Source organism: Anguilla rostrata, chromosome 16 (genome assembly GCF_018555375.3).
Source record: "Anguilla rostrata isolate EN2019 chromosome 16, ASM1855537v3, whole genome shotgun sequence".
NCBI classification, from domain to species: Eukaryota; Metazoa; Chordata; class Actinopteri; order Anguilliformes; family Anguillidae; genus Anguilla; species Anguilla rostrata.
This window is the reverse complement of record NC_057948.1, coordinates 30585331-30611120: the sequence shown is the minus strand read 5'-3', so window position 1 is coordinate 30611120 and position 25790 is coordinate 30585331. Positions and strand designations below refer to the sequence as shown.

General features: G+C 50.4%; 1 protein-coding gene across 17 annotated transcripts in view; it reads right to left on the bottom strand.

Moving 5' to 3' along the window:
* Nucleotides 1-1525: 1525 nt before the first annotated feature.
* plekhg4 (pleckstrin homology domain containing, family G (with RhoGef domain) member 4) overlaps nucleotides 1526-25790 on the bottom strand; it is a 59012-nt gene continuing 34747 nt past the window's right edge. For 16 of the 17 annotated variants that reach the window (XM_064312284.1, XM_064312286.1, XM_064312288.1 and 13 more), the window contains 14 exons: nucleotides 24251-24389; nucleotides 23678-23800; nucleotides 23236-23430; nucleotides 11308-12185; nucleotides 8101-8350; nucleotides 7413-7502; nucleotides 6765-6989; nucleotides 6484-6654; nucleotides 5918-6098; nucleotides 5289-5405; nucleotides 4821-5072; nucleotides 3899-4092; nucleotides 3207-3265; nucleotides 1526-2890 (listed from right to left, as the gene is read on the bottom strand). In XM_064312284.1, coding sequence (XP_064168354.1) covers nucleotides 3227-3265; nucleotides 3899-4092; nucleotides 4821-5072; nucleotides 5289-5405; nucleotides 5918-6098; nucleotides 6484-6654; nucleotides 6765-6989; nucleotides 7413-7502; nucleotides 8101-8350; nucleotides 11308-12185; nucleotides 23236-23430; nucleotides 23678-23800; nucleotides 24251-24389 — 2854 coding nt within the window. In that variant the 3' untranslated portion in view covers nucleotides 1526-2890; nucleotides 3207-3226. The remainder of the gene's footprint in view (nucleotides 2891-3206; nucleotides 3266-3898; nucleotides 4093-4820; nucleotides 5073-5288; nucleotides 5406-5917; nucleotides 6099-6483; nucleotides 6655-6764; nucleotides 6990-7412; nucleotides 7503-8100; nucleotides 8351-11307; nucleotides 12186-23235; nucleotides 23431-23677; nucleotides 23801-24250; nucleotides 24390-25790) is intronic. The other variant, XM_064312285.1, reaches the window with a different exon arrangement.

Below are 25790 nucleotides of genomic sequence, written 5' to 3'. Positions count from 1 at the left end.
CCAGATGTAACACGGGTCTGACTTGTGGACTGAGGGGACAGAAAAGCAGGGCAGTGCTGAATTGGAAACACAAAATATGAATTCCAGAGGCAACCTGTGATGGGAGGGGATTATGCTTCTCGTCAACTTTGCATGGATGGGCGATTCGTCTTTTTCCTTTCCGGGTACTTTGTTGAAATTACAAAAAGCTTGGTTTTTCCTCATCTTGTGCTCCATATTGCCTGGAAAAGAGCCAAGTTATATATGTTTGATTATATCTTACAACATAGACACTTTCAAGCTTTTCTGGCATTCCTTAAGTTTGTAAGAAAACTGTCAACGGCGTCCAAGATTTATTCAGAAATACAGTTGGTCTATTCAACTCCGGTCACTGTTTTTTTTGGGTTCGTTTCATTCCATGGTGTCAGAGCTGGCCAAAATGCACCAGCAGCATGCAGTCATTTCTGAAATACTGTCATGGAGATTTGTGAAATTATATTTTAGTGACAAAAACCACCAAAACAGGACCACTGAGGTTTTAGGTGATTGCTCTCTGGCACGAGAAAGGTTCAGAAAGCCTAAGAAGTCTCATTGTGAGTTTTGGGTCAAGTGGTTTAAATTGCCAAGTTGGATTTGAGGTTACCCCTTTGACTTACATGAGATGATGGGAACTATACGGCTTTTGTTTATTTCCTGTGGGATAAACAACTTGAGCTCACATTGTGCATTCCAGATTTTCCATTTACTCTTGAGTAAGCAAGAAATGCTGTGATTCTAAGACTGCATCTCTGGAATATCGAAGAGACTAAACTTTAAAGTTACGGTTTAAGGGAGTCTAGTCTACAAGCAAATGCCCAGTTTCTAAAATGGTGTACTGCGATTAATACTTTCTTAACGTTCCAACTCCTAGTATACAGGGTCAACAATCTGTTAAAAACATTTTAGATTTTATAAAACCAAGCACAACTTGTACAGGTGCTGGTGATGGTGAGAACATTTCTGCTAGTCTACGGTACTGACATGCTCGTGTTTGCGCCTGTAAACCCCGAAGCATACAATCTACACCCAACTAATCCCACTCATTTTCCAAAACTGTACTTATGTACTCTGCCTCTCTGGCAGAAGAGCTGGCTGTGAACATTTACCTCACAAGGACTGTTCCAGACTAATTACCCACATAACCGGCGTACACTGCCTTTCTAAACATGTCATCTGTATGACAGGTTGTCCTCAGTGTTTTAAGGCTATATCCACAAGTTTAACCATTTCTATGGCTTCAGGTGATTACCATTTTGAAGGGCATGCTTTGTTAAAAAAGACGTACAGATGAATATCCCTGGTTGTGCAGTTCAGTTCTCACAGAATTGTCTTGTTCCTCAGTGTGGTGGGTACACAGAGTTGCTGAGGAACCAAAGTAACACTGGTTGCCTGGATAAAGCTGCGTGATGTCTCTACAGTTCAAAAATATATGAAGAGCAACAGACCTGGCATTCATCAGCAAAAATCCTTCCAATTAAGAAATAAACCAAGAAATAAAACTCAAGGCTTTTTTAGATTGAAAGAAATTCATCTTTATTAAATACTTGAGAACCTGTTAGGATTAAGAAATCTGTCACTTGAGTACAATCATGCTGCCCCAGCTATGAATGGAGATCAATGTTTTTACACGTTAAGAATGGCACTTCAGTGACTCCCTGCTTTGTTGGTTAATACAGACATGTATAAAGTTATTCCCAACTAAAACCACAGTGCACCACTGGTGCAAAATATTTACAAAATAATGTACATTTTTTTTTGCATGTTTTTAAATGCTGTCTTAACATTACTAAGAAACTGAACGTCGAACACTTGCCCCTTATTCGATCTGGTCCCTTTTGCAAAGGTAATATGATTCACATAAGATTTCAAAAAACATAAGGAACATGTTTTTAATACACAGAATGCATCAGTTTGGCTATTGGCACTTCATACTTCACAGGCAGTTGTACATATTGCTGAATAAATGTGAACAGCACAATATGTCCTTTCCCTGCATTCTACGATACATAGACAAACAGGAAGTGTCAATGACTACAGCATACATGTATGAAAAATGCATTCCTTAAATTGTGGATTTTGCATTCGAACACTCACAGCCTTTTTGGGGAGGGGTCACATGACTCCCAGGGGTTTCCCTACTGTTAGGGGCGGAGCTGTGGTCACATGGGGGCTGGAGCTGCAGCCTCTCACGCAACCTGACAGAGCTTAACAAAGGGGATCCTAAACTGGATCCAACCGGCGTGTACAATCACACAATGGAAGCACTAGGATAAGTTGGCTTTTTCAGCTGTGTGGCCACAGAGTGACAACGTCAAAATAAAACAACGGAAGTCTGACCACGGGTCAATTTAACGAGAAAGAGAGACCTTATGTAATAACAACGTAAGAGTCATGCAAATTCTGCCTTCTTTGTAAAAAAAAAAAAGAAAAGAAAAGAAAAAAGCAAGTTGCTTTCGAACCTAGAAGAGTACGACTGCACTCCTCCTTCAGTTTAACAAATACCTTTTCATAGTAAGGTACAGTTCTGCCATTTTAATTGCAGTCTACAGCAAAGTGGTCAACAGGACAACAAAAACAGTTCATAACTGCATTGTAAACTATCACAATAATTATTTACAAATTTCAACATGGTACAGGGCACTACTACACTGGCACGGGGAAAAAGATAAATACAAGAATATTTAAACGGTTGTTCAAACCATAAAAAAGCTATGCTCAAAAGTGGCTTTTTTTTTAGCAGTGCTCCCCTCCAGCCCTTTCAGTGTTCGTCTGAGATGAGATGTGTCGGTCAAAAGAGGAAAAATAAACGCTTGGAGAGTTTTCGTCCTCGTGTGGCCAATACCTGTCGACGAGAGCTTATGGACTTTTAAACCTGAAAAGTAAAGCAGGACAGAATCGTTTCACTGCCAATCCTTAGGCAAACAAGCAGAAGAGCACAAAGCCACTTGTTCCTCCAGGGCTGACTAGTTTCTCAGGCGACGTTACACCAGCAGCGGGTAGACATTTTGTGGAACGTGTACATTTGGACATATTAGAACAATTATCCAACTGGCCTAATTAACCCTGAGGTACTGGCTGAAGCGCAAGCAAATAAACACATGGTGCTGTGCGAGGGAATTTGATTGACATGAGCTTGAACGTGAGATGGGGGGTGGAGGGGGGGATGGAGAAGCAGGAGCAACACTTACGTAAAGCAGCGGAAGAACGCTCACACTACTGTGGATGGGCTTAGCATTTGGCCTGCTTTCTGTGGATGAAGGGAAAGGAGGATTCACCATGGATGGGTCATGGAAATGGCTGAACAAGCAGAGAGACGACAAATCCCACACACAACACAGCCTCGCTGTCTGTGTACACCGTATCGTATTTAATATATAATCACGAGGTCTCATTTCCTTTTGATGGGAAGGGTTTTCACTGCAAGGCTAGATATAGACTACAGGAGGAGCATTGGGCTTAGCAGCACAGACTGGTGAACGGCTGCACTCTGTGAATGTGAGCTTGTGGGTGTGGCCTGGTTAGCGTTGAGGCTGCTGGTGTAAAGGGAGCTGACAGGAACAGGGGAAACTGCTCCAGTTCGCCAGCGTGGAAAACCACATAAAACTCCCACCTCTCTTTTTCTCACTTTTACCTCCTTTCTCTTTCAGTAAACGAGTTCTGTCTAGACAAACATGCAGCCCTGAAATACGAGCCGTCATCACGAGCGGCAGGACGGCAGCAGCTGGCTGTGGACCGGTCCTGCGAGTGCCAAGCTCCGCCCCGCCCCGCCCCGCCCCGCTCCGACCCACCCAACCTGCCCCCGCCCCACCTTCCCCACCACGCCCCACATCACCTACCCTGCCCCACTGCACCTGCCCCACCTGCCCCGCCCGGCACTCACCGCTGAAATGTACTGGCTGTTGAAGCACGGCTTGCCCTCCATGGGGGAGCTGACGCTGGGGTAGCAGGACGGCTCGCAGGGCGACCCCGGGTCCTCGGACAGCGCCTCCGGGAGGTGGCTGGAGACGCAGCCGCTGTCCGACCCGCTGGACCCGCTGGCCGACATGCAGTGCGACGACTCCGAGCTCTCCGTAGCTGTCGGTCAAACACACACAGATAACGTGTAAAACAAGGCAGGATTGAGCATCTGTTACTGTAAGAGTCTCAGTGTATAACTAACTGTAGCTCCATACAAAAATAAGCACTCTTACTGTAAGTAGTGATGGGAGACTTCGGCTTAAACAGTAAACACAATGCCTCACATCATTGAGTCTCTGATAAAAGACAAAAGCTCCATTCATTTTGGAGTGGGTGAAGTCTCACTGTTCATTGGCTAGCTGCAAGGTGTAGTGTTAGCATACTCATAGAGGGCTGACTGTAAAGTGTTAGCGTACTCATAGAGAGCTGGCTGTAGGCTATTAGCGTTAGCGTACTCATAGAGGGCTAGCTATAGGGTATCAGCATTAGCGTACGCATAGAGGGGTGGCTATAAGGTATCAGCATTAGCGTACTCATAGAGGGCTGACTGTAAGGTGTTAGCATTAGCGTACTCATAGATGGCTGACTATAAGGTGTTAGCGTTAGCGTACTCATAGATGGCTGACTATAAGGTGTTAGCGTTAGCGTACTCATAGAGGGCTGGATATAAGGTGTTAGCATTAGCGTACTCATAGAGAGATGGCTATAAGGTATCAGCATTAGCGTACTCATAGAGGGCTGACTGTAAGGTGTTAGCATTAGCGTACTCATAGAGGGGTGGCTATAAGGTGTTAGTGTTAGCGTACTCATAGAGGGCTGACTATAAGGTGTTAGCGTTAGCGTACTCATAGAGGGCTGGCTGCTGGTCTCGTGCTCCATCTCGTCCTCCTCGATGCAGGGGCTGATGAAGGAGCGCTCGGCCCCGGGCATCAGGGGCTGGTTGCTGTACATGTGCAGGTTGAGGGGCCCCAGGAGGGAGGTCGAGGAGGGCCCGGCCGCTGAGGGGGGCCCAGAGCCGGACGAGTTCCCCTCCGTCCTCTTGTAGGGGTTGGTGTGGTCGAAGAGAGACACGGCTATCGATGCCCTTGTCCTGGCTCCTGGGAAAAGGAGGACTGATTCACCATCCTAACAAATACGCAGGACGATACAACACTGGAAATTTACAGAGGATACTACAGATTTTGTTATTAAAAAAATTTTTTTAAACTGAAACAGGTGACTTGATCCAAACAAGTTCTTTTTTTATTAAAAGGAGAATGGACAATTGGCCGAGCGGTAAATACGAACACAGCCCATCAGAGTATTAACCTCACCTCTCCCCTTCATGATGTAGTCGATGGCCCTGTCGTTGATGGCAGCGTCGCTGGGCTTTATGTCCAGGAAGGGCTTGTTTCCCACTCCCATTGACACCATTTCCTGCATTCGCAGCTCTGCAGGGAAACAGCACACATGTAGTCCAACACTGCAACATGCATACTGTACAGGGGATTAACAAGGATTACACTCAATGTGGGGTGGCAGAGTTGCATAATGGGTAAGGAGCTGGTCTCGTAACCTAAAGGTCACGGGATCGATTCCCAGGTGGGGCACTTCCGTTGTACCCTTGAGCAAGGTACTTAACCTGCACTTTTTCAGTATATATCCAGCTGTATAAATGGATGCAATGTAAATGCTACGTAAATATGTTGTGTAAGTCGCTCTGAATAAGAAAAGAGCGTCTGTTAAATGCCTATAATGTGATCAATGTGTAAAATAATACGTAACACATATTCCATATTGTTTTACACATATTCAGCACAAAGCTCACGGGATAATACAATATAGCATGAGAGTACAGGTGATTATTAACAAGCTCCTGCTGGAAAATGGCACCATTGATTAAAATGATGCAGCTGATACCGTATGTAGCACAAGGTGCAGAGGAAATGCCACCGGGTTTCACCTTTGTTCCGGGTGGCCTGCTGCCAGAGGATCTGGGCAATGTCTGAAGTCCAGGCGTGCTTGATCTCAGTGCTGGCGGCCTGCAGGACGTACGTCTGGTTTTTGGAGGTTCTCCTCCGGAACCAGATCTCGAAGCGCTGAGCGTTCTCGCCGGACGTCTCCGTCATCCCCACGTCTGCAGTCTGCGAGGCGCGAACACATCAGCCACAGGGCTCTCACAAAACCCGCATAACTCAACTCAATAATTAGTCTCACAATTACATCTTATTTTATGTCTACCTGGAGCTTGAAATTAAAGGAATTAAAGGCCTTTGAAAATGAACCCCCAGGACATTTTATGCCCGGCTCAGCAGGCCATGAGTCTTCCTGCGGAATGGGAGGTGGTCACATGACCCCCTCTACATCGTCGTAACGTACCAAGCGCTCGTGTGATTGGTTAAACAGCTGATACTTCCATTTCCAGTGGGACTCGTGCACCAGTGGGATTTCCTGCCAGTGCTGCCTGGGAGGTCATTCTCCCTCTCTCTCTCTCGAAACTAAGCTGCCGGACTTCTGAAAGGGTCAAACCTTAAACGAATGCTTGTAGATGTAGACGTCCAGCCCCCCCTCGATCCTCTTGGGTTTGCTGAAGAGCACCAGGTCCTCGAACAGGAAGACGTGTCGCTGGCACCTCTTCCTCCCGAACCAGATGGTGAACTCGTCCTGCCTGACCAGCTGGCCCTGCTCCTTCAGGTTCACCTGCAGGGTGGTGGGGACGGGACCCCAAACGCTGAGTACGCCTGCTCCGCCCCTCCCCTCCCCCCCCCCCTCCCCCCCCCCGACCCGTGCCCCCCCGGCGCGAGACTCACGTCGCAGTCGCGGATGGCGTCCATGGCCAGCAGGTCGTTGCCGTGGCGCAGCTGGAACTTGACCATCTCGGCGGCGGCGCGCAGGCAGGCCAGCTCCTGCTCCTGCGCCTCGCTCACCTCCTTGATCAGGTCCTTCAGCAGCAGCGCGTACTTGCTCATGCGCTGGATGGGCTTCAGCAGGTAGGACGCCAGGTCCATCTTATCCTCCAGCTCCAGCTGCTTGTTCTGGTGGGGGGGGGGACACAGATGGTCAGGCTCTGGGGGGTAAGGGGGGGGCAACCATGCCACACTTTGCACAAAATTCAAGACCCTATTAATTTCACTGCACCAGCGTGCCCCAGGACCGACCAACACACATCTGTGAGCAATTGACAAACATAAGCACGCAGTCACGCAGAGCGGCTAAAGCTGGCTAAAACAGGCCAGTTAAAGCCGGTTTACACAGGTTGCGCCTCGATATTTATTTTATCATAAACGACGGAGTGAGAGAAACAAACTGACTAATCACGGCAGAAATGTGAAGCAACAAACATATTTTCATGGTTTTGAACGCTGCTAACAGAAAACATGTGCAGAATGTTAAGCTGTGCTATTAAAGGCAGGAAAGGTCCACGGTTGCCATGTTGAGAGGCTGTTGCTATGACTCACCCTGAAGAAGGTATTTCCATGGCTGGCTAGCAGAGCATCAGACTTTGGTTTATTCTTGCTGTACAAGGCATACAGGCCAAACTGGTCTTTCTGTAATTAAACAACAACAAAAGAAAAACATGTTTAGATATAACTAATCCATTCCTCACCCAAACAACTTTGACTCAATTCATGCCTTGTTCTGAGCCAAAATTTGTTGTAAGAAATCCAACAAAGTATTCATACCATGTTATCTTCAGCTTTACTTTAAGACCAGTTCATTGTTTTGCATTCAAACAAAGTATGTCATTGTTACCATAATGCAGTTAGTATTTTCCAATACCAAGAATATGTTCAAAATTACATGAATTATTTGAGCTTTATTTGAAGTTGCAGGTCTGTTGTGGTGTGGAGAGCAGTCATACTTCAGTCATGTTTTAAAATGTGCCCTTCTCTTAATGTTGGTGAACTACAGTTCCTGCTGACTAAAATCTCTTGAACTAAATCTGTAAACAAGTCCAGCTGTATGAGATCAAGGACAAAGTGGCCATATATGAGATCAGGGGGCGGAGCTTACGTGTCAGAGGAAGCAGTGGCTGACACACAGGGGGCGGAGCTTACGTGCCGGAGGAAGCAGTGGCTGACACACAGGGGGCGGAGCTTACGTGTCGGAGGAAGCAGTGGCTGACACACAGGGGGCGGAGCTTACGTGTCGGAGGAAGCAGTGGCTGACGCGCAGCGGGTGGTTGCAGCAGCTCTCCAGCTCCTTCAGGAAGTACTGGCTGTGGAAGTCCACCAGCTTCTCCAGGTTGCCGAAGATGACGCTGCGCTTGCCCCGCAGGTCCTGGGGCAGGTCGGGCCGCTCCATCTCGGGGAAGTAGTGCTCGATGATGTAGCGCAGCGAGCGCACGTACTCCCGCTCCGTCGTCACCATCTCGTCCACGATGTGACGCAGCTTACTGCAAGAGACCGCAGGGAAACGATCAAACGCCACGCCGCAGAACGGCGCTCTGCAACCAGGCCTCAGCTATAATACCGGCACGGACATACTCAAAACACCAGAGCACACTACTACCAGCCTCACCTTTAATAACTGCGTAAGTCTATTCAAAACCTGTTTATCACTCAAACCCAACACCAGAGCACACTACTACCAGCCTCACCTATAATACCGGCACGGATATACTCAAAACACCAGAGCACACTACTACCAGCCTCACCTATAATACCGGCACGGATATACTCAAAACACCAGAGCACACTACTACCAGCCTCACCTTTAATAACTGCGTAAGTCTATTCAAAACCTGTTTATCACTCAAACCCAACACCAGAGCACACTACTACCAGCCTCACCTATAATACCGGCACGGATATACTCAAAACACCAGAGCACACTACTACCAGCCTCACCTTTAATACCGGCATGGACATACTCAAAACACCAGAGCACACTACTACCAGCCTCACCTTTAATAACTGCGTAAGTCTATTCAAAACCTGTTTATCACTCAAACCCAACACCAGAGCACACTACTACCAGCCTCACCTATAATAACTGCATGAGTATACTCAAAACCTGTTTATCACTTAAACCCAACACCAGTGCACACTACTACCAGCCTTGCCTTTAATAACTGCATGAGTCTACTCAACACCTGTTTAACCTTGTTCTGCACGCTCAAACACCACAGCACGGCACACTACCACCAGGCTTTACATACAATACCTGCAAGGATATACTCAAAACCTATTTAACCTTATTACGGTGACTGTACACACTGTGTAGTCTGTACACACCGTACAGACTGTACACAACCTGTAGACTGTACATGCTGTGCAGACTTCACATGCCCCAACTCGCCACCTTTGTCTCAAATCACCTGTAGTGTGGGCTCTGACAATAACAGAGAGGGCATTGTGCGTACAACTATCAAAAGGAAACAGCAATCAACGCTCGCTTCACAAACCTGAATCAGGGATTAATGAAGAAAATCCTCTGCCAGACATCAGTCAGTAACGCAAAAACAAATTCTTTCTGAGCCTAGTGACTGCAGGATGTGTCATCACTGTCACAATAATGGTATTGACAGGTAAGAGACTATAAGCCAAACAAATATTCCACCAGGATTAGAAAAGGACTTATTACATTTTGTTGCGTAACTGCCACTTTGTGGCTGTTGCCCCTGTAAGGAGCTTACTTGTGATGAACAAATTTGATTTTATTTCTCTCACCTGGTAATCTACCTGTCCCTAAATAGGCTGCTGGTGCAATGATCAGGTATGGATCCACAATGCAGAAACTGCAGCTAGTGCACTCAGACTGCGGTAAGCCTGGTTTTGGGAGCTGTGTGATACAGTGCAAGGCTGGTATCAGGCTAACTTGGCTAACCTGGCAGCCTGTGGCATTACCACGGTTACTGCTCACATGAAACAGCCATACTGCCAGAATACGCTCTACAACAGGGGCAGTGCAGTCTGGGCGAGAGTGCACGTGCACACACACACACACAAGCACACACACACACACACAAACACACACACAGCTAATGAGCAGAATGATGTCAGTCAGGATAACAGTGTCACTGAACCCACAGAGCCCCTCAGCCCGCCCCCCCAAATCACCCCCCATTTGCCCGCCGGTGGGGCCAACTGCAACCCCTTTTCCCCAAACCACAGCCCTTTCACACTCTCCATTCCTGCCGCAGAAAGGGGAGGGGGGCGAGGGGGGCACTAACCCTTCCCATTAGGCTGCTTTCCCATTGAGAGCCCTGAGTCTGTGGCTCCAGCTTGCGTTTGCCTGAGGCAGTCAGGGTGGGATGGAAACTACAATGCTCTTATTAGAGGAGATGGTGGAACAACGGCAGTGAATGCCTCACAGTTTACTGTAGAAAGTGCTCAATGTTTTCAGCAGATGGACATGTCAGCAGGCTCAAATACACTCTTAGGACCTGCACCGCTATTTAGATAAGGCGCAGAAAACCATCCCTCCCTTTCTGACAAAGTCACCATTCATGCTTTTCGGTACAGCTGCCTCCATCTGGGAGTCCTAGCCTACACGCACTGTGCTCATATAAACACCCTGCTCAACATCGCGTGTTGGGGAAAATGTCGCAAGCAGTACTACACTCTGCTCAACATCGCGTGTTGGGGAAAATGTCGCAAGCAGTACTGCTCTCATATACACTCTGCCCAACATCCCGTGTTGGGGAAAATGTTGCACGCAGTACTGCTCACATATACGCTGCTCAACATACCGTGTTGGGGGACAATGTCGGAAACGACATTCTCCTAAAAATTCCTTTGGATTCCAGAGCCCCTGATCGACCTGGTTTTGCCATTACAACAAAAGTGTGCAGCTCCACACGATGAACTGCACATCAAAAAGAGCACTCATGTGCTTTCCCAATCAACAGCTTGCAGACAATTTCCCAGGGGTCAAAGGGGAAAGGTGCCATTACCGCGGGAACCGGTGGAAAAGCCATTACCGCCCCGTCAGAACGACTGGCCCACAGCTGTGAAGAGGCGGGTTTTTCTTTTTTTTTTGTTGTTCTTTTTACGAGAAATGCTCCCGCACCTCATTCTGCATGTGTCCATTGTACGCTTTAAGACATGTGAGCAGGCTCTATGTGCGCTTATCCCGTCCAAAATTCCACATATCTGAGCTGGGGGGGGGGGGAGGGACGGGATATTTCTGTGAGTCTTGGCCGAGGGGCGGACAGGCAACACTTGTACTCTGTTATTTTGGCATTGGCTTTCTCTGTGCTGTTTGGCAGGAGAGACCGGCTGGCATGGAATAATCGGCCTGACTGGGCTCATGCTGAACAGCCGTAAACAGTGTTAAAAGCCTGTGAGTGAGCGCTCCTAGCTGAGCTGACCCGGGCCGGTTTAGGGGACGGGGGCTGGGGGTACGTACCTGCCCTTGGCTCGGGGCTCTGGGACGGGGGTGCTGTTCCGCAGGCCGTCCGAGGGGCTCCAGCTGGCGGCGGGGAGGCGGGAGCCGTAGGCCCGGTCCGCCACCTCCGTGCTGCTCACCTCCAGGCCCTTGATGAAGACCCCGGTGTTGCCGCGGCGGGCCGGCTCGCTCACCGCGCGCTGGCAGGAGCCGTAGCGCGGCGACTCGGCGGGGGCGGGCGCGGGGGGCGTGTCGAAGCTCTGGGTCTTGCGCAGCACGCGGCGCCCGGCCTCGCCCGCCGACAGCGCCGGGCAGAAGGGGGCGGAGCTGACGCGGGCGTGCGCCTCCAGGCGGGGCCTCTGAGGGGGCTCCTCGGCGGAGGTGCTCCGGGACAGCGGCTGCGAGCTCGGCGGGGTGCAGCGGCCCGACAGGCTGGGGGTGGAGCCTTTGAGCGAGGGGGTGGAGCCCTTGAGCGAGGCGGCGTCCCCGGCGGAGAGGGCCGGCCGGGACCCGAAGGCCTTCCGGCAGGCGAAGGCCAGGCCGCCGCCGCCGCGCCCCTGCAGCGTCTCGGCGCCGTCCGAGTGGCGGCGGCCCTTCTCCGGGCCGTCCCCCGGCAGCGAGCGGCGGGTGCGCAGCGCCGCCTCCAGCTTCTTCTCGAACATCTGCTTGGTCTCCTGGCACTTGGACCAGGCGAACTTCCACTGCCGCAGGCCCCGCTCGCTCCGCAGCTCCCCCGCCAGCGCGCTCATCTCCTGGAAGCGGGCGTCGGCGATCTCCGGGTGCTGCCGCCGGTACCCCTCCAGGCACTTGGCCACCGCGTGGCACTTCTCGGGCGCGACGCAGTCCTCCATGCTGACGCAGGCCAGGTGGCGCATGCCCTCCAGCGCCCACTCGTACGCCTGCGGGCACACAAAGGGCACAGGGTCACCTTTAACGCCAGCAGCGCCTGAGATCACGGGACAGCCCCGCGCTGCGTAGACCAGGGACAGAGGCTGTGGGACACACTGGAAAGCACACACACAAGGGCACGTTTGGGACGACGGCTGCACACAGACTGAGGGCGATTCTTCCCCACACGGCGGGGCCCGGGGCCTGGGGCCAGGGGCCCTGGCAGAAGCACAGCTCTTTAATGAAGAGGCGTGAGCCGCGTGAGGGGTTGGGGGGGGGGGGGCTGGAGGGGGACAAAGGGACGAAACTAAAGAGGCGCTGGGAGAGCTCAGCTCTCAGGAGTTTATATGCAAATCAGCACGTGAGGCAACGGCCCCAGCGCTTAGACACAGCGCTCCTCATGCAAGTCAAAAGCTCACACAGACCCCTGGCTCGCTGCGATGGGGATGCTAATGTAAAGGACCAAACGAGCACTTGGTGGAAACCGTGGCATGAGAACACAGAGACACTTGGGTCCACATTCACAGGTTGTCTGATCGAGGTTTCTGATCAAGCCAGAACTAAAATCTCACAGAAACACAAGCATTCAGTGGCACAGTAGCCTACAATATGTGTTAGAAACATCTCTTCTCTACTGGTTGAAATATGTGTTTGATTGGGATTCTGTGGACTTTTTTAGATACCCAACTTTTCTATTAAAAATGAAGTTGGGCAAAAGTCTGCAGAGACCAGCTAAGTCTGGGTAGATCAGCACACATCAATCCCACAGGTCTGAGGGGAACGGGACCCCGCCCACATCAATCCCACAGGTCTGAGGGGAACGGGACCCCGCCCACATCGATCACACAGGTCTAGCGGAACGGGCCCCTGCAGAACAGACATTCCAGAGGCTGTCCGTAGGAGAGACCCTCCCTCCAGGGGGCGGGGCTTCTCCCCACTTCCTGCAGACCCGAGGTGACACCTCTCAGCCGCACGTTTCTGTGCGCTTCAGAGGCTGACCTCACCCCCCCCCCCCCAGCACACATCAAACATGACCTTGTGGGAGGGGGCGACAGGACCAGCGCATACCAGCGCAGCGGCGTGAGGACGACAGGGTTACCCGGGTTACCCAGAGGTCTGCAGGTCACCCAACGTCAACAATGGGAGCTACAAATGGGCGACAGCACTGAGAACCACAGAGACAGACAGGGAGGAGAAAGAGCCAGGAGACATAATGGATGATGATAGAAATTTCCCAACACGTTGTGGTAGGGACGTATTATATAACACTGCTGCTGTATTTCACTGATACTTGTGTTTCCTTGATGCAGTCCAAGTCTTCGTGTAGTGTTCCACAAAACCCTCGGTGGATTTTTATCTTCTTTTGGCAGATTTAACTTAAACTTGTATTGCCTGTAGGCAATGTAACAAGCACAACGTACCAATTATTTAATACGCAACTAAATGTGCAGTATATTTGCAATGATACTATTTAAACTACATCGTAGACAGTCAACATACACTCTTCTTAGTGTGAATTGACCTCAGCAAGTTAAAACCATAACTTGCTCCAGAGAGTTACAACTGTGTTTACAATCCAAAGTTCAGTTTTTCCCCTCCAAAGATGAAGACATACTGCAACATCAGCTGACACTTTACAGCCTCTGAGTATAAACCGTTCTGATCTCTCAGGCTGTTAAGGAGGAAAGAAAAAGACCAAAAAAAGTAGTCCTTTATGGAGTTCTAGCTATTGTTGAAAAAAAGAAAAAAACCTCATTTAATTCTCACTTCTGGGATAATGCTGAGCTTTCATCGGAAAGCCAGGCTGGCCTTGTTGCCGATGACATCATCCCTGAAATCATTAGCAGCCTAAACGCTTTGAAGTTTGAATAAATTGTGGTGAAAAGCACGTTCTGAATGTTGAATGGTGGAGCCTGATGCTGTGCTCATATAAAGCTATTGGGGGGGCGGGGGACGCAGGGGGGGTCTGCGGCACTACAACGTTGCCTCAGGTTTGGCAGTACACAAAGAGGCCTGCTTTGCGCTCAGTGTGTGGGTGAAGAGGGCGAAGGGGGGGTGGGGGAGGGATGCCATAAAAGGGCAGGAAGAGAAGAGAAGGGCTCTCATTGGGCTGGGCCGTGAGCTTTTGTGCGCACGTATAAATTATATCTTTCGCATAACAGCGACTCTAAATGACCCTGTCCCCGTCAACCTACGTTAAACCTTCCCAGAGTGCACTTCCAGGACAACAGTTCAACTCTGATCTAATCTTCGAGCGATTTCAAAAATTTCCCTCAACAAAAACCTTGCCAACTCAGGTTACATAGGGTGACTCTTATAGATGCTAAATCAACAGTGCAAATCGGGACACCCTCTCAAAAGCCTGTGAACTGCAGCTCTATCATTCACAGCAAACAATAAAACAAACAACTTAAATAATGGATCAGAATTTCTGGGTTTCACGCATCCAATTGGACAAATGCACGGACCACTTATATTCGAAACTGATGTGGCCAAAGACAAGGCTGTTCGAAATGAACCCCCCCCCCCCCCCAACAGGTATGCTCAAAGAATAAGAAGCGTTTTCTCATGTTAAGAGGGAGGAGGCAGTGAATGTAGGCTAAGTGCTCGCTTGTTAGTGGTGTGCACTCATGGGTATGCAGCTTGGTCTTCTGTCTCAGTGGGAAACAGAAGTGGGGCGGTGGGGGGGGGGAGGGGGAAATGAGCAGTGTTCGCATACATGTAAATGTCTTTATCTTTGGAAAGAAAACAAAAGACAATACCAGCCCCTTTGTGCTTCAATGCCTTCACACACCAAACAAAACATGCAGAACTGTAGCCGGAAAGCCAGCCATTGCAGTGAACTATCTTTAATACCAGGCCAGCAACACCGTCTTTGCCCACATGACCGAAAATAAGCACCTTATTGTTCAACCGAAGGAGGCGCCGTGTGTGTGTGTGTGTGTGTGTGTGTGTGTGTTTTTTGGGTTGAGTGTCGTGAATGCCATCGGTCTGACACAAATATATGCACGTGTCCACTTGTCTGAGCGCATCACTCCGATTGGCTCGTGTCACATGAATGTAAACATCTCCCAGGGAGTGGGCGGAGTCCGTCTCCATCAGTGTTCTGCTGGTGTTCAGTGTTTTGGGGGGTGTCTGGGGACAGATGCGCCCGTTTGGGGGGGGGGGGGGCGGTCCCTGACCCAGCGGAGTGTGCTTCGATAATCTCATTGGACATGCAGACACGTCTGAAGGAGGTGGGAGAGGAAGAGCAGCTGCTCCTCTCTCCCCCGAACACGCTCGCCTCTGAGGAAGACTGGCGTCTGGCTAAGCTGAGCCCCAAAGTGTGCCTGGCCTTTCTTTCACTCGCCAATCCCCCCCTTATCTCTCCCATCTCACAATGGGACAACCACCCCTCCTGAATGACAATTCAACAGCTCAACGTTTTTCTTCCTTTTTTTTCTCATGGTTGTTTACATTGTTTCCCATCCACCCTGGAAACACAAGAAAAATGTAGGCTATACTTCCCAACCTTTCTGGAATATTACACAAAAGCACTTTATCGTTTAGAAATAAAAGAACAGAAAAATAAGCAAAGTTTCATGAACTGCGTCTGTTAAAAAGAGGCTGCTTCTCATTCAAAACGTTTCAGGATTGTGGCTGATGCTGACTTGAAAAAGACTTGACTTGAAACTGCTTACTGTGAGAGTATTTCAAAGAGGTGAAGCGCTAAGATTCCACACTAAATACACTGTAGTCTCAAACGGCAGCTCTGGCTCACAGCCTGAGCCCAGGTTGACCTTTAACCTCAAGGTCACACAGCTACGGCGTTTCACTTCTACCGTCTCGGCAGCAGTAGCAGTGCAGCGTGGGTAACCAGCGACTGCCTGTACTGCCTGCAGCATGAACTCTCACTGAACCAGCCAATCAAAGCGGCTATCAGCGCTTTCACCAACCACTTCTAGCGCCTGCAGTTTACACAGTGCTGTCGGAGGAGACCGCTGACTCACTGATGGCCGCTTCCTGCGCCACAAAGAGGCGTCATCAGACTCGCCGGGGAAAACACGCCGTGTGACTCACTTTCAGCCAACGGCGCCTGGAGCTCAGGGCGCTCCCAAAATCAGGGAATGTGAGGGAAATGCCTGACTGAGTGAGCGAGGGAAGAGGCGAGAGTGTGTGTGTGTGTGTGTGTGCGTGTTCGTGAGGGAAGAGACGAGTGTGTGTGTGTGTGTGACATGAGCTTTACGGTTGTCCTATACCAGCCTGTTCATCAAAATCAACATGCAATGCTCACAATCTTGGTGTAGATCAGTACTTAAACTAGTTCAATCTAGCATTCACACAGTTTTAAGTGATAGCTCTAAAGGCTGGACTCATTTTGCTCCTTAGACTGCTTGAATGTTTTTATCAGGCGATGTCTATGTCCTTCTTACAATAAACAATATTAAGCTTCCACAAACTATTCTGGATTAAAGTGCCTGACAAATTAATAAAGACTAATAATAATGCCATTTTTGTCTGACTTTATCAGTAAAGTTTTGCTTCTCAGTTTAACAGTAAACCACGAGCTGGTATCATTTGGGGCCCTCTCTGAAATGAGTATCCTCCATCAGAGCTGAGCCTTGAGCTCACGCTCAGTGGGTTTTTTGGGGGGGGGTGGGGGGGTTGGGTCCGTTCAGCCCAGTAAAGCAGCATGATCTGAGGCATGCTCGCTCTCCTGCAGGCACCGGGGATGAAAGGGGCCGGGCGGCGGGGTGGGGGGGGGGTCTGCCTAATTCTCCTCAGGAATGCCTCCCCGGCCTGTCTGCGCACATTACCGCACGGCCAGCGGACACGGCCCGGCCGCCAACCACTCCCCCACCGCCCTCAGAGCGCTCCGCTAGTGAAACACCACAGCGTACGCACACACACACACACACACTCACACACACACTCACACACACACACTCACACACACACACTCACACACACACACTCACACACACACACACACACACACTCACAAACACGCACGAGCACACACACTCACACACACACACACACACACACACGCGCGCGCATGCATACACACACGCGTATGCATGAGAACACACACACACATGCATGAGGAACACACACACACACACTCACATGCACGCACACACACACTCACGCGCAAACACACACACACACAAACACGCACACAGACACAAACACACAGACGCACTCGTACACACACACACACACACATGCATGGGAAACACACACACGAGGAACACGCGCACGTGCAAACACACACACGAGGAACACACGCATGTCTCTGTGCAGCCATTGTTCCTCGTTGTTTCTCTGGACTGTCTGAAGGAACGTGCGGTCTGTCTGCAAACTCCGCTGCTCCCCCTCACTCAGCTCACAACAACGCGTGAAGCGCCCCCCCCCCCACCCCCCAAACCTCTGCGAGGGGAACAGCTGCACCACCCGCAGACCCCGCATCAAACAACAGTTCCGTGAGGGGGCTTCCCCCGCAAACGGGACGGCAAACACAAGCCCAGCACTCTAATCCACAGGTCTCCTTCTCATAAACAGCCACAATGCACCTCACTCCTCAATAAAGTGATCCTTTCTACTTCACTCTAAGTTTGAAGACACATTTAAAAAAAACATTCTTTGAGGATATTAATGCGGCCCCATTACTTTAAACCCACTGCATTACGTCTGCAAGCTGAGTGCAGGTCTCAGTCCTGACTGCTTCTCGCAGCACACAATGCGCTGCTCTGCTGCAGGAGAGAGAACGCATCTTCCTCTCACACAGCACTTTACCCGCACGGCTGCTGTCCTCACGGCACAGCGCGCACAACATGAATTTATAAAGTTCACAAGTGCTCTGTGCAGGGAAGTGCCATTTCCGTGGAGACCGGCGAAACTTTCACACAAACCGCTGCGACAAAGCTCAATGGACTGACCATTCCAGCGTTTCAACAGCACACCGCTCACACAAAAACCGCACACCCACAAGAGGGACAACCACACACCCACGAGAGGAACAACCGCACACCCACAAGAGGGACAACCGCATACCCACAAGAGGGACAACCACACACCCACGAGAGGAACAACCGCACACACCCACAAGAGGGACAACCGCACACCCACAAGAGGAACAACCGCACACACAGAAAGGAGTGTGCGGCAGGGCGACTCAGCGCTCTGAGCAGCCGTGCAGAAACGCGCTCGCGGGCGGGCGTGCGGACAGGCGGGGCGTCCTACCTGGCCGTGGCTCTCGGGGAAACGGGCGCTCACTCCCTGAGCGGCGCGCGGAGCTGCTGTGGTCATCCTGCGCTCAGAGCACACTGAGCCTCTGGCGCCCAGACCCCAGCCTCCCCACCGCCTCCCCCTATTCACAGGCAAATGCTAGTCTGAATACCAGATGGGCCAGCCCCAGTAACGGGGGGGGGGGGGCAGGGGGGAGAGGGGAGAGGGGGAGGGGGAGTGTCACAGTGTCTGTCGCCGCCACTACAAAGCCACCGGAGCGCGGAGACAGATCTGGCGCCGCGGCGCTACCTGAGCTCAGTGAGCGCGCTGACGGAGCGCGGCGGGGCTGGCGGATAGCGGGGGGACCCCGGTTTAGCCATTTTAGTCGGTTTAGCCATTTTAGCGGACCTGGGGGGTCTCGCGGGTTCGGCCCTCGCCGCCCTCCGCTGCAGCTCTGTCACCCCACACCCCAGTTCCAGCCCGACAGAGGAGCCGTGTGAAAAATGAGCCTTCCCAGCAGCCTCTGAACGCTAGCCGCGCGATGTTCAGAGATAGCCTTACCAGCTCAGCACAGTGGCCTCTCAACGCTAGCCGCGCAGTGTTCAGAGATAGCCTTCTCAGCTTAACACAGCGACCTCTCAACACTAGCCGCATGATGTTCAGAGATAGCCTTCACAGAGCGACCCAGCAGACTCTCAATGCTAGCTGCGCGATGTGCAGAGATAGCCTTCTCAGCTCAGCACAGTGGCCTCTCAACGCTAGCCGCGCGATGTTCAGAGATAGCCTTCTCAATTCAGCACAGTGGCCTCTCAACGCTAGCTGCGCGATGTTCAGAGATAGCCTTCTCAATTCAGCACAGTGGCCTCTCAACGCTAGCCGCGCGGTGTTCAGAGATAGGTGTGACCGGCACAAAGCACAGGGCTGCTGTATTGTATCGTTACATTTCTGACATCTAATCGCGCTGCCCTTTCGCTTCCCTGCGCCATTGTGTTCCTTAACCGCTCGCTTAGCATTCAGATGCTAATCGCCGCCAATATTCAATTTGGGAGCAAAGTGTGGCAGCGCCTCCTCGGAGAGCCCCGTTGCTCGGGCGCCCTTCAGAGCCGTTTAGTATTGACGTCTGGATCAATTCACAGCAGGACAAAACCCAATAATCCACAGCTGCCCATATAAAGGGGGAATTATGAAAACGTCTCAAACCATCTGTGTTGCGCTACAAACCTACAGAAGAAAAAAAAAAACACACACACACACATCTATCCAAACCTGCACAACTCATTAGTCACGCTCCACTAGTTCCACTTCCAGTGGTTGTATAATGACCTTTAACCTCAGCCCTGAAACGGAACAGAGCGCAGAGTGTGCTTCAGTAGTGTGAGGTGATTCGACCTGTTAATGACCCGGCCTCACTGGTGAGAGGTTCTTAAGTGAGGGTCTAACTGCTTTCTAAATGAGCTCATCAGAAGGAAACAGAGAGGTGTCACTTCCCCTCCATATCTCAGAAACTCCCCACAATACCGAAACGTGGATATCTGACAGTATTTCAGTCAAAGTGGTTAAACATGAACCCAAAGCAAACACCGCTTCTTCCAGCAGTTAGGACTGCACCACACACACAGTGAGGCCGTATCTCTACCAGTCTTCACTTTGAAGTAACGCGATTGCAATAATCCCATTATTACTCATACAAAGCCACTCACAAACACTCAATTCACTAATGGACTGCTTAGCCTTTTTGTAAACCCTGCACAACAATATTGAATTGAATGGGTTCCATTTTTTTTTTATTTTTAAACTGACGAAATCCACGACAGAGACAAAATGAACACTATGTAACACAAAGGGATTCATTCTGGCCTGCGCAGTATTTTTGAAATGACAACACTGTGACAGCTTGACACAGACCCCAGAGATTTACAGGCAGCTCAGAGTAGCAATGTTTAACAGCAAAGAAAGAGCACCCCTTATCTGCACATTTTATTATATCCACCATTTCACACATCTGTCTCAAAAGCAGTACTCCGTCCAACACATAAATGGGAACAAGAAAACCACCAAAAATAGCCAATTCGCCAGAACAGGTGTACTAGTGCAACTTCAGGTTTTAGAAGCTCTTGTGTTCACTGCTGGTGACTGTGTCACTGGCTGCTCATTCAGATGTGTCTCCAGTGGGACCTGTACTTCCTGTCTTTATCTCCCTTTGTTAACAGACCATGTGAGCATGAAAAACCCATGTGACCGACTCCCCGCTGGTCCGGCCCTGCCCATCTGCCCCGCCCACGCAGGGAACCAAGCCCCGCCCACCCACGGGACCAAGCCCCGCCCACGGCAAACCCGCAGGAAACCCAGCGATACCCGGGCGAACCTCAGCGCCGACACCAGGCCGCGTGACCACCCTTCCGAGCTGACTGGTGCCCCCGGCTGCAGGGCAAACGTGCCGGGACATCAGTGACCACACCGCCGCTGCGTAATTAGCGTCAGAAGAAGTTCGGGCTGGAGTGTGCGTGTCCGGTGCTGGCCCTGGTGCACGTGCGCTACGTCACGTTCAGCTCCCAGGCACGCGGACACATCTCTGCCCTTTGGTTCTCAAATTAGCAACTCGGTCAACATGTTTCTCTTCTTTCCAGCAATAAGGGCCCTCCCTCCCTCTCCCTCCTATGCTCACACGTGACTCACTGTAAGTGCACCTTTTTAGTCACGCGTTTCTAAATACGGTCCGTCTGCGATCTGTCTTCATGCCACGGCTCACACCGCTCACACAATAGACGCCTTTTTCTTTCTGAAGTGTTTTATCATAGCAAGGCACGGTTGCTAGGCGTTCCGTGGAGACCGCTGTGTTTGAAATCCATACTGGGCTGTCCCGACTATAGTAACAAATTAACAGGGGCCAGCCTGTCCTCTATAGCTCCTGCTGTTCAGTGACTGTAGACAATGTGCACACGACAGACACCTGCAGAAAGACCAACATTTTGCTAGAAACTCCAAACTACACATGGCAGAGTTTGAGCAGTGTTGTTCTGAGGTCTGGAGGACATAACAGCATATTCCTCATTTTCACTATTATTTACCTGAAATAATAATTAATAAACAGGATATGAGTAAATAAGTATAAAATTATAAGCAAAAGAGAAAAATAAGAAAAAGAAAAATTATCTGAATCCCACAGACACACATAGGACACCAAGAAAAAAATGTTCTTTTGTTTCTTACCACTACAATGATGGAAAAATACTTTCCAAGCAAAAGTGAAGCGTGTTAGGGGGAAAAAAATATACTCTAGAAACCGTGTGCAAACACTAAGCATTCAGCCCAGCAGCATGCGCTCAGAGGAACACACACACTATCAGTGAGCCAGCCACTTTTGTGTTACTTGATGAAATCTATCCAGGATTAAACATAGCAGCTCAATAAGCCAACATATGGGCCGGAGTGTGCAGGACGCAGGCAGCATGCATTTAAGGTTAGCGAGAGCAAACCGCCTGACAGGGGAGGGGGGGGGGCAATTATGCTAATCTCAAATTCTGATAGCAAGTCAGCCTCTCTTGACAGCTGTCACGGTCGTCAATACGCACCGTATACGGACCGTCTGTCAGGGGCGGGGCAGGGCCGTGTGCCGTACAGCAGCTACACACAGAGCTTAAAGCCACGCTGGGCTCAGCGCACGCAGAACGATCGTTTATGAGGTGCGGTGGTGTTCTGGGGCCTGGGGGCGCTCTGAAAAGCGCGGACTGAAAAGCGCTGCCTCCCGGCACACACGGCTCCGAGCGGTGGCCATGTGGAAGCCATCTCCTACCAGGAGCGGAGTGATGTCACAGACACACAGACAGCAGCCTCTTTATGTAGCGCGCTAACAATGCCATCCATCTTCATTAATCATCTCAGAATGGGTTTAAATAGCCCGTACAGCCCTTTTAAAAGCACAGTACTAAACATTGTACACAAGCAAAAAATGTATCATTCACACCCTGTATTCACACTTCAGTATTTTGGGGGCAAACCTTTCCTACATCACTTTTATCAAAACCAAAAAAAAAAAACTCAAAGAAAAAATAAATAAGTAAATGAAAAAGAATCGATCTTATTCCAAAAAGCTTGGTGCAGATTCCAGGGTAACTCTTACCCGGTAAAGAGTTTTTGGAACGGTAAGGAATCCATTAATCTCCCTGTAGCCACTGTGTCGCCAGGGAGGAGTACACAACCTCAGCACATCCTCATTAGGCACCTTTCATCGTTATGAGATCAGCGCCAGGCTAAAAAAGCCACAAGGACACCTGAATCCTTTCAATAAACAGAAACATCCGTGCCTTTCCCCGGTTGCACATTTTAAATTAAACCCGCTTTTATCCGCACAATGTTATGAAATGCCAATCAGATAGTTACAGTAAGAGTCTCTGTAATCTTAAGCCCATATCAAACATGCGGTTAAGAGTCCTAAGTGCAGTAAAACACACAGGATTGAAGACCTGGACCACAACACTGCAAGCTAAGCCATATCTGACTCACTCGTGGTCTACAGCACCAGCCATTATCGCTCTCCTTTGTGGATCCTCAGGCCCTTAATCGCAATAAAAGGTTCGTGTCCTCTGGCAGGGACAGAGACGTACTGCCTTCCCTGGCTGTGCGCACAGCCCTGTGGTCTCGCTGTCAAAGCCGCAGATCTTTTAAGCCCCGCCCATCCTGTAATGGTGTAGCGCTGCTGTGTAATGATACTACTGAACACGCCTCACGGCTCTCTTAAGAGCTGCCACGTCCACGGAAGAGTGACAGCTCATTCTTAGGAAAAATGACTTCCCTTCGAAGAATGGATTCGTATCCCAGTGTCGTGGGGCTGACAGGCCGAGAGGCTCTTACCTTGTCGAAGAACTCGTAGAGTCTGACGGTCTTGTGGATCCTGCTCTTGGCGTCCTCCACCCTCTGGGAGAAGTCCCTCAGGTGCACGCAGAAGGAGCGCACCTTCACCTCGTACACCTGCAGCTCCGCGGAGGACACGTCCACCTCCCACCTCTCCAGCCTCTTCAGCAGGGCCTCCCCGGTCTTACAGCGCTCCTGTAACCACGGCAAAGCCCCCGGTAACCACGGAGAACCTCTGTTTGCCCGCCCGCTCCAGTGCAAAGAGATTAAATGAAATGGAAAAAGCAGAGCCGGCTAAATTTCGCTTTGGGGGGGGGGGGGGCTCTGACTGACACTTTGGCCTGACTGCTGCCTGTGTCTCTGAGACTTCTATTGCTGGGTTGGGAGCCCTAGCTTCTGACCCACAGTGCGCAAAGCTGAGGAGCCTAAAGAGGAGACGTACGTATGCAGTGGAGTAGAAGTCCTGGAAGAGGGCCTGCTTCACACGCAGCTGCTCCAGCGAATCCTCCAGATCTCCCAGGGCCTTGAGCTGACCCTCCCCAACGTCCTCGATCCAGCCTCTCACCTGTACCAACAGGCAATATCCATGAATAAGCACATGTTCAGATAAAAACAATGTCAACAAGCACTAAAAGTTAAGAGTTCCCTCACTGAGAGCATAATGGGCACTATTGAAAATGACTGGTGCACGCAGCTCTTTATAGCGTTAGCCTTCCTGTAGTCTACGCAGGCACAATGGATCTCTTAATTAGCCACAGCAGCATGCAATACATGCCCAGCTCATCATGTCTCCATTTCTGCTTTTGTCTGATGTTAGTCAAGGCCGGTTTAAAAGCCTTCATGAATACCGGCCAACATTTTCCACATTTCCTGCCGTTTGCAAACCCTAAAGATTCTTCCATGCGTGAAACGTCCATCACCACCACCTCCAAGCCAAATGCCGAATGACTGGCTGTCCCTGGAGACTGTAACCGTAGTTACCGTAGTCTACGGGTCACAAGCATTGGTCTCTGACCTCCTTAAAGCCCTCCTCCAGGACCTTGAACTCCACGATGAACTCCAGCTCCTGGGTGCACTTGTTGGACAGCGTCACCAGCCGATGCACCAGCTCGTCCACCTGGTCGTAGAGTCCGCTGACCTCCTCAATGGCATCCCTGAGAAACAGCAGGTCAACAAGGCAAATTCAGCCTTTTCTCTACACAGGATCCCTGCATATTTTTTTTTGTTTTTGTCTGAAAGAGCAGACAACAGGCCATTTTCTGCTGATCAAAAATTTTAACTTTTAAAAATGCATCTCATGGTTTCATTTCATTTCTTTGCTTTGATATAAATGCAAAAAAAGCACAACTTGGCTTCTTGGTGGCAGCTTACCGAAAAAATAAACATTTGAACAGTCAGTTCTCTAAATAACTTGTGACATAATAACAGCCTGTTGTGCTTTCTCTGGACGAATGCAGCTTAAAGCATTAGACTGCTTAAAATGTGCTTGTCACTGGAGGTAAAAATCAGGAAGCAAACCAAAACAGACATGATGAAAAATGCACACACGCACGCACACACACCACTGCTTCATCTTAACAGTGTTACTCAAACCGAGTCAGTCTTAACAGTTACAAAAGAGAAACCACAAACCAACCACAGCTGGCTACTCAAGACTATTTACAGCTTAACAGCACCACACTGAAGTCCCACTGCGTGACCTCCACACCCCACCAGCTCTGGACACAGGGTGCCCCCTGCTGACCAAAACCACCGGAAGGTCAGACCGACACGCAGACAGAACAACTCTGTGTTACAGTCTTTCCTCTTCCACTCAAAACTTTCACCCACCATTTCGCTTTAGTGCCCTTTCATTTTTAAACAGACTGTAAAAGTGAACAGTACGTGTGGAGTCCCAAGTGCATGTCCGTTACCATGTGACAGTCCAAAATGCACGTGTTTAATAGCCTGACCTAGAACCTCTTTAGCGGTTTAACCATACATATGATGAGAGATGAGAAAACTTCGCACTTGCAGCAAACAAAAAGCTCGAAGAAGGAGCAATGAAGCATTCGACACAAATCCACAAGCCAATGAAATGTCATACCCGTGATGCCATGGATACCACGCCGTCCTGGCAACGGCGGCAGAAACCGCAGAGAACAGCACGCCATTGACGGGCAGCCCCTTGCTTATTTGATTATTATGCAAATGGCCGCGCGCTAACTAGCCTATTCTCTCAGGCAGGGCCCCCTTCTTGGTTTTTTTTTCGAGCGCGCTCTGTAAAGGCAGTCTCCAGGACGGGAGGAAAGGTGCCAGAGCTGCGGGTTTTTCTTCCTCCGGGCCGAGGGGCCTCGCGCTGAGGGGGACCCCGCTGAGGAAGGCAGGCCGAGGGGCCTCACGCTGAGGGGGACCCCGCTGAGGAAGGCTGGCCGAGGGGCCTCACGCTGAGGGGGACCCCGCTGAGGAAGGCTGGCCGAGGGGCCTTGCGCTGAGGGGGTCCCCGCTGAGGAAGGCTGGCCGAGGGGCCTCACGCTGAGGGACCCGCTGAGGAGGGCTGGCCGAGGGGCCGCAGA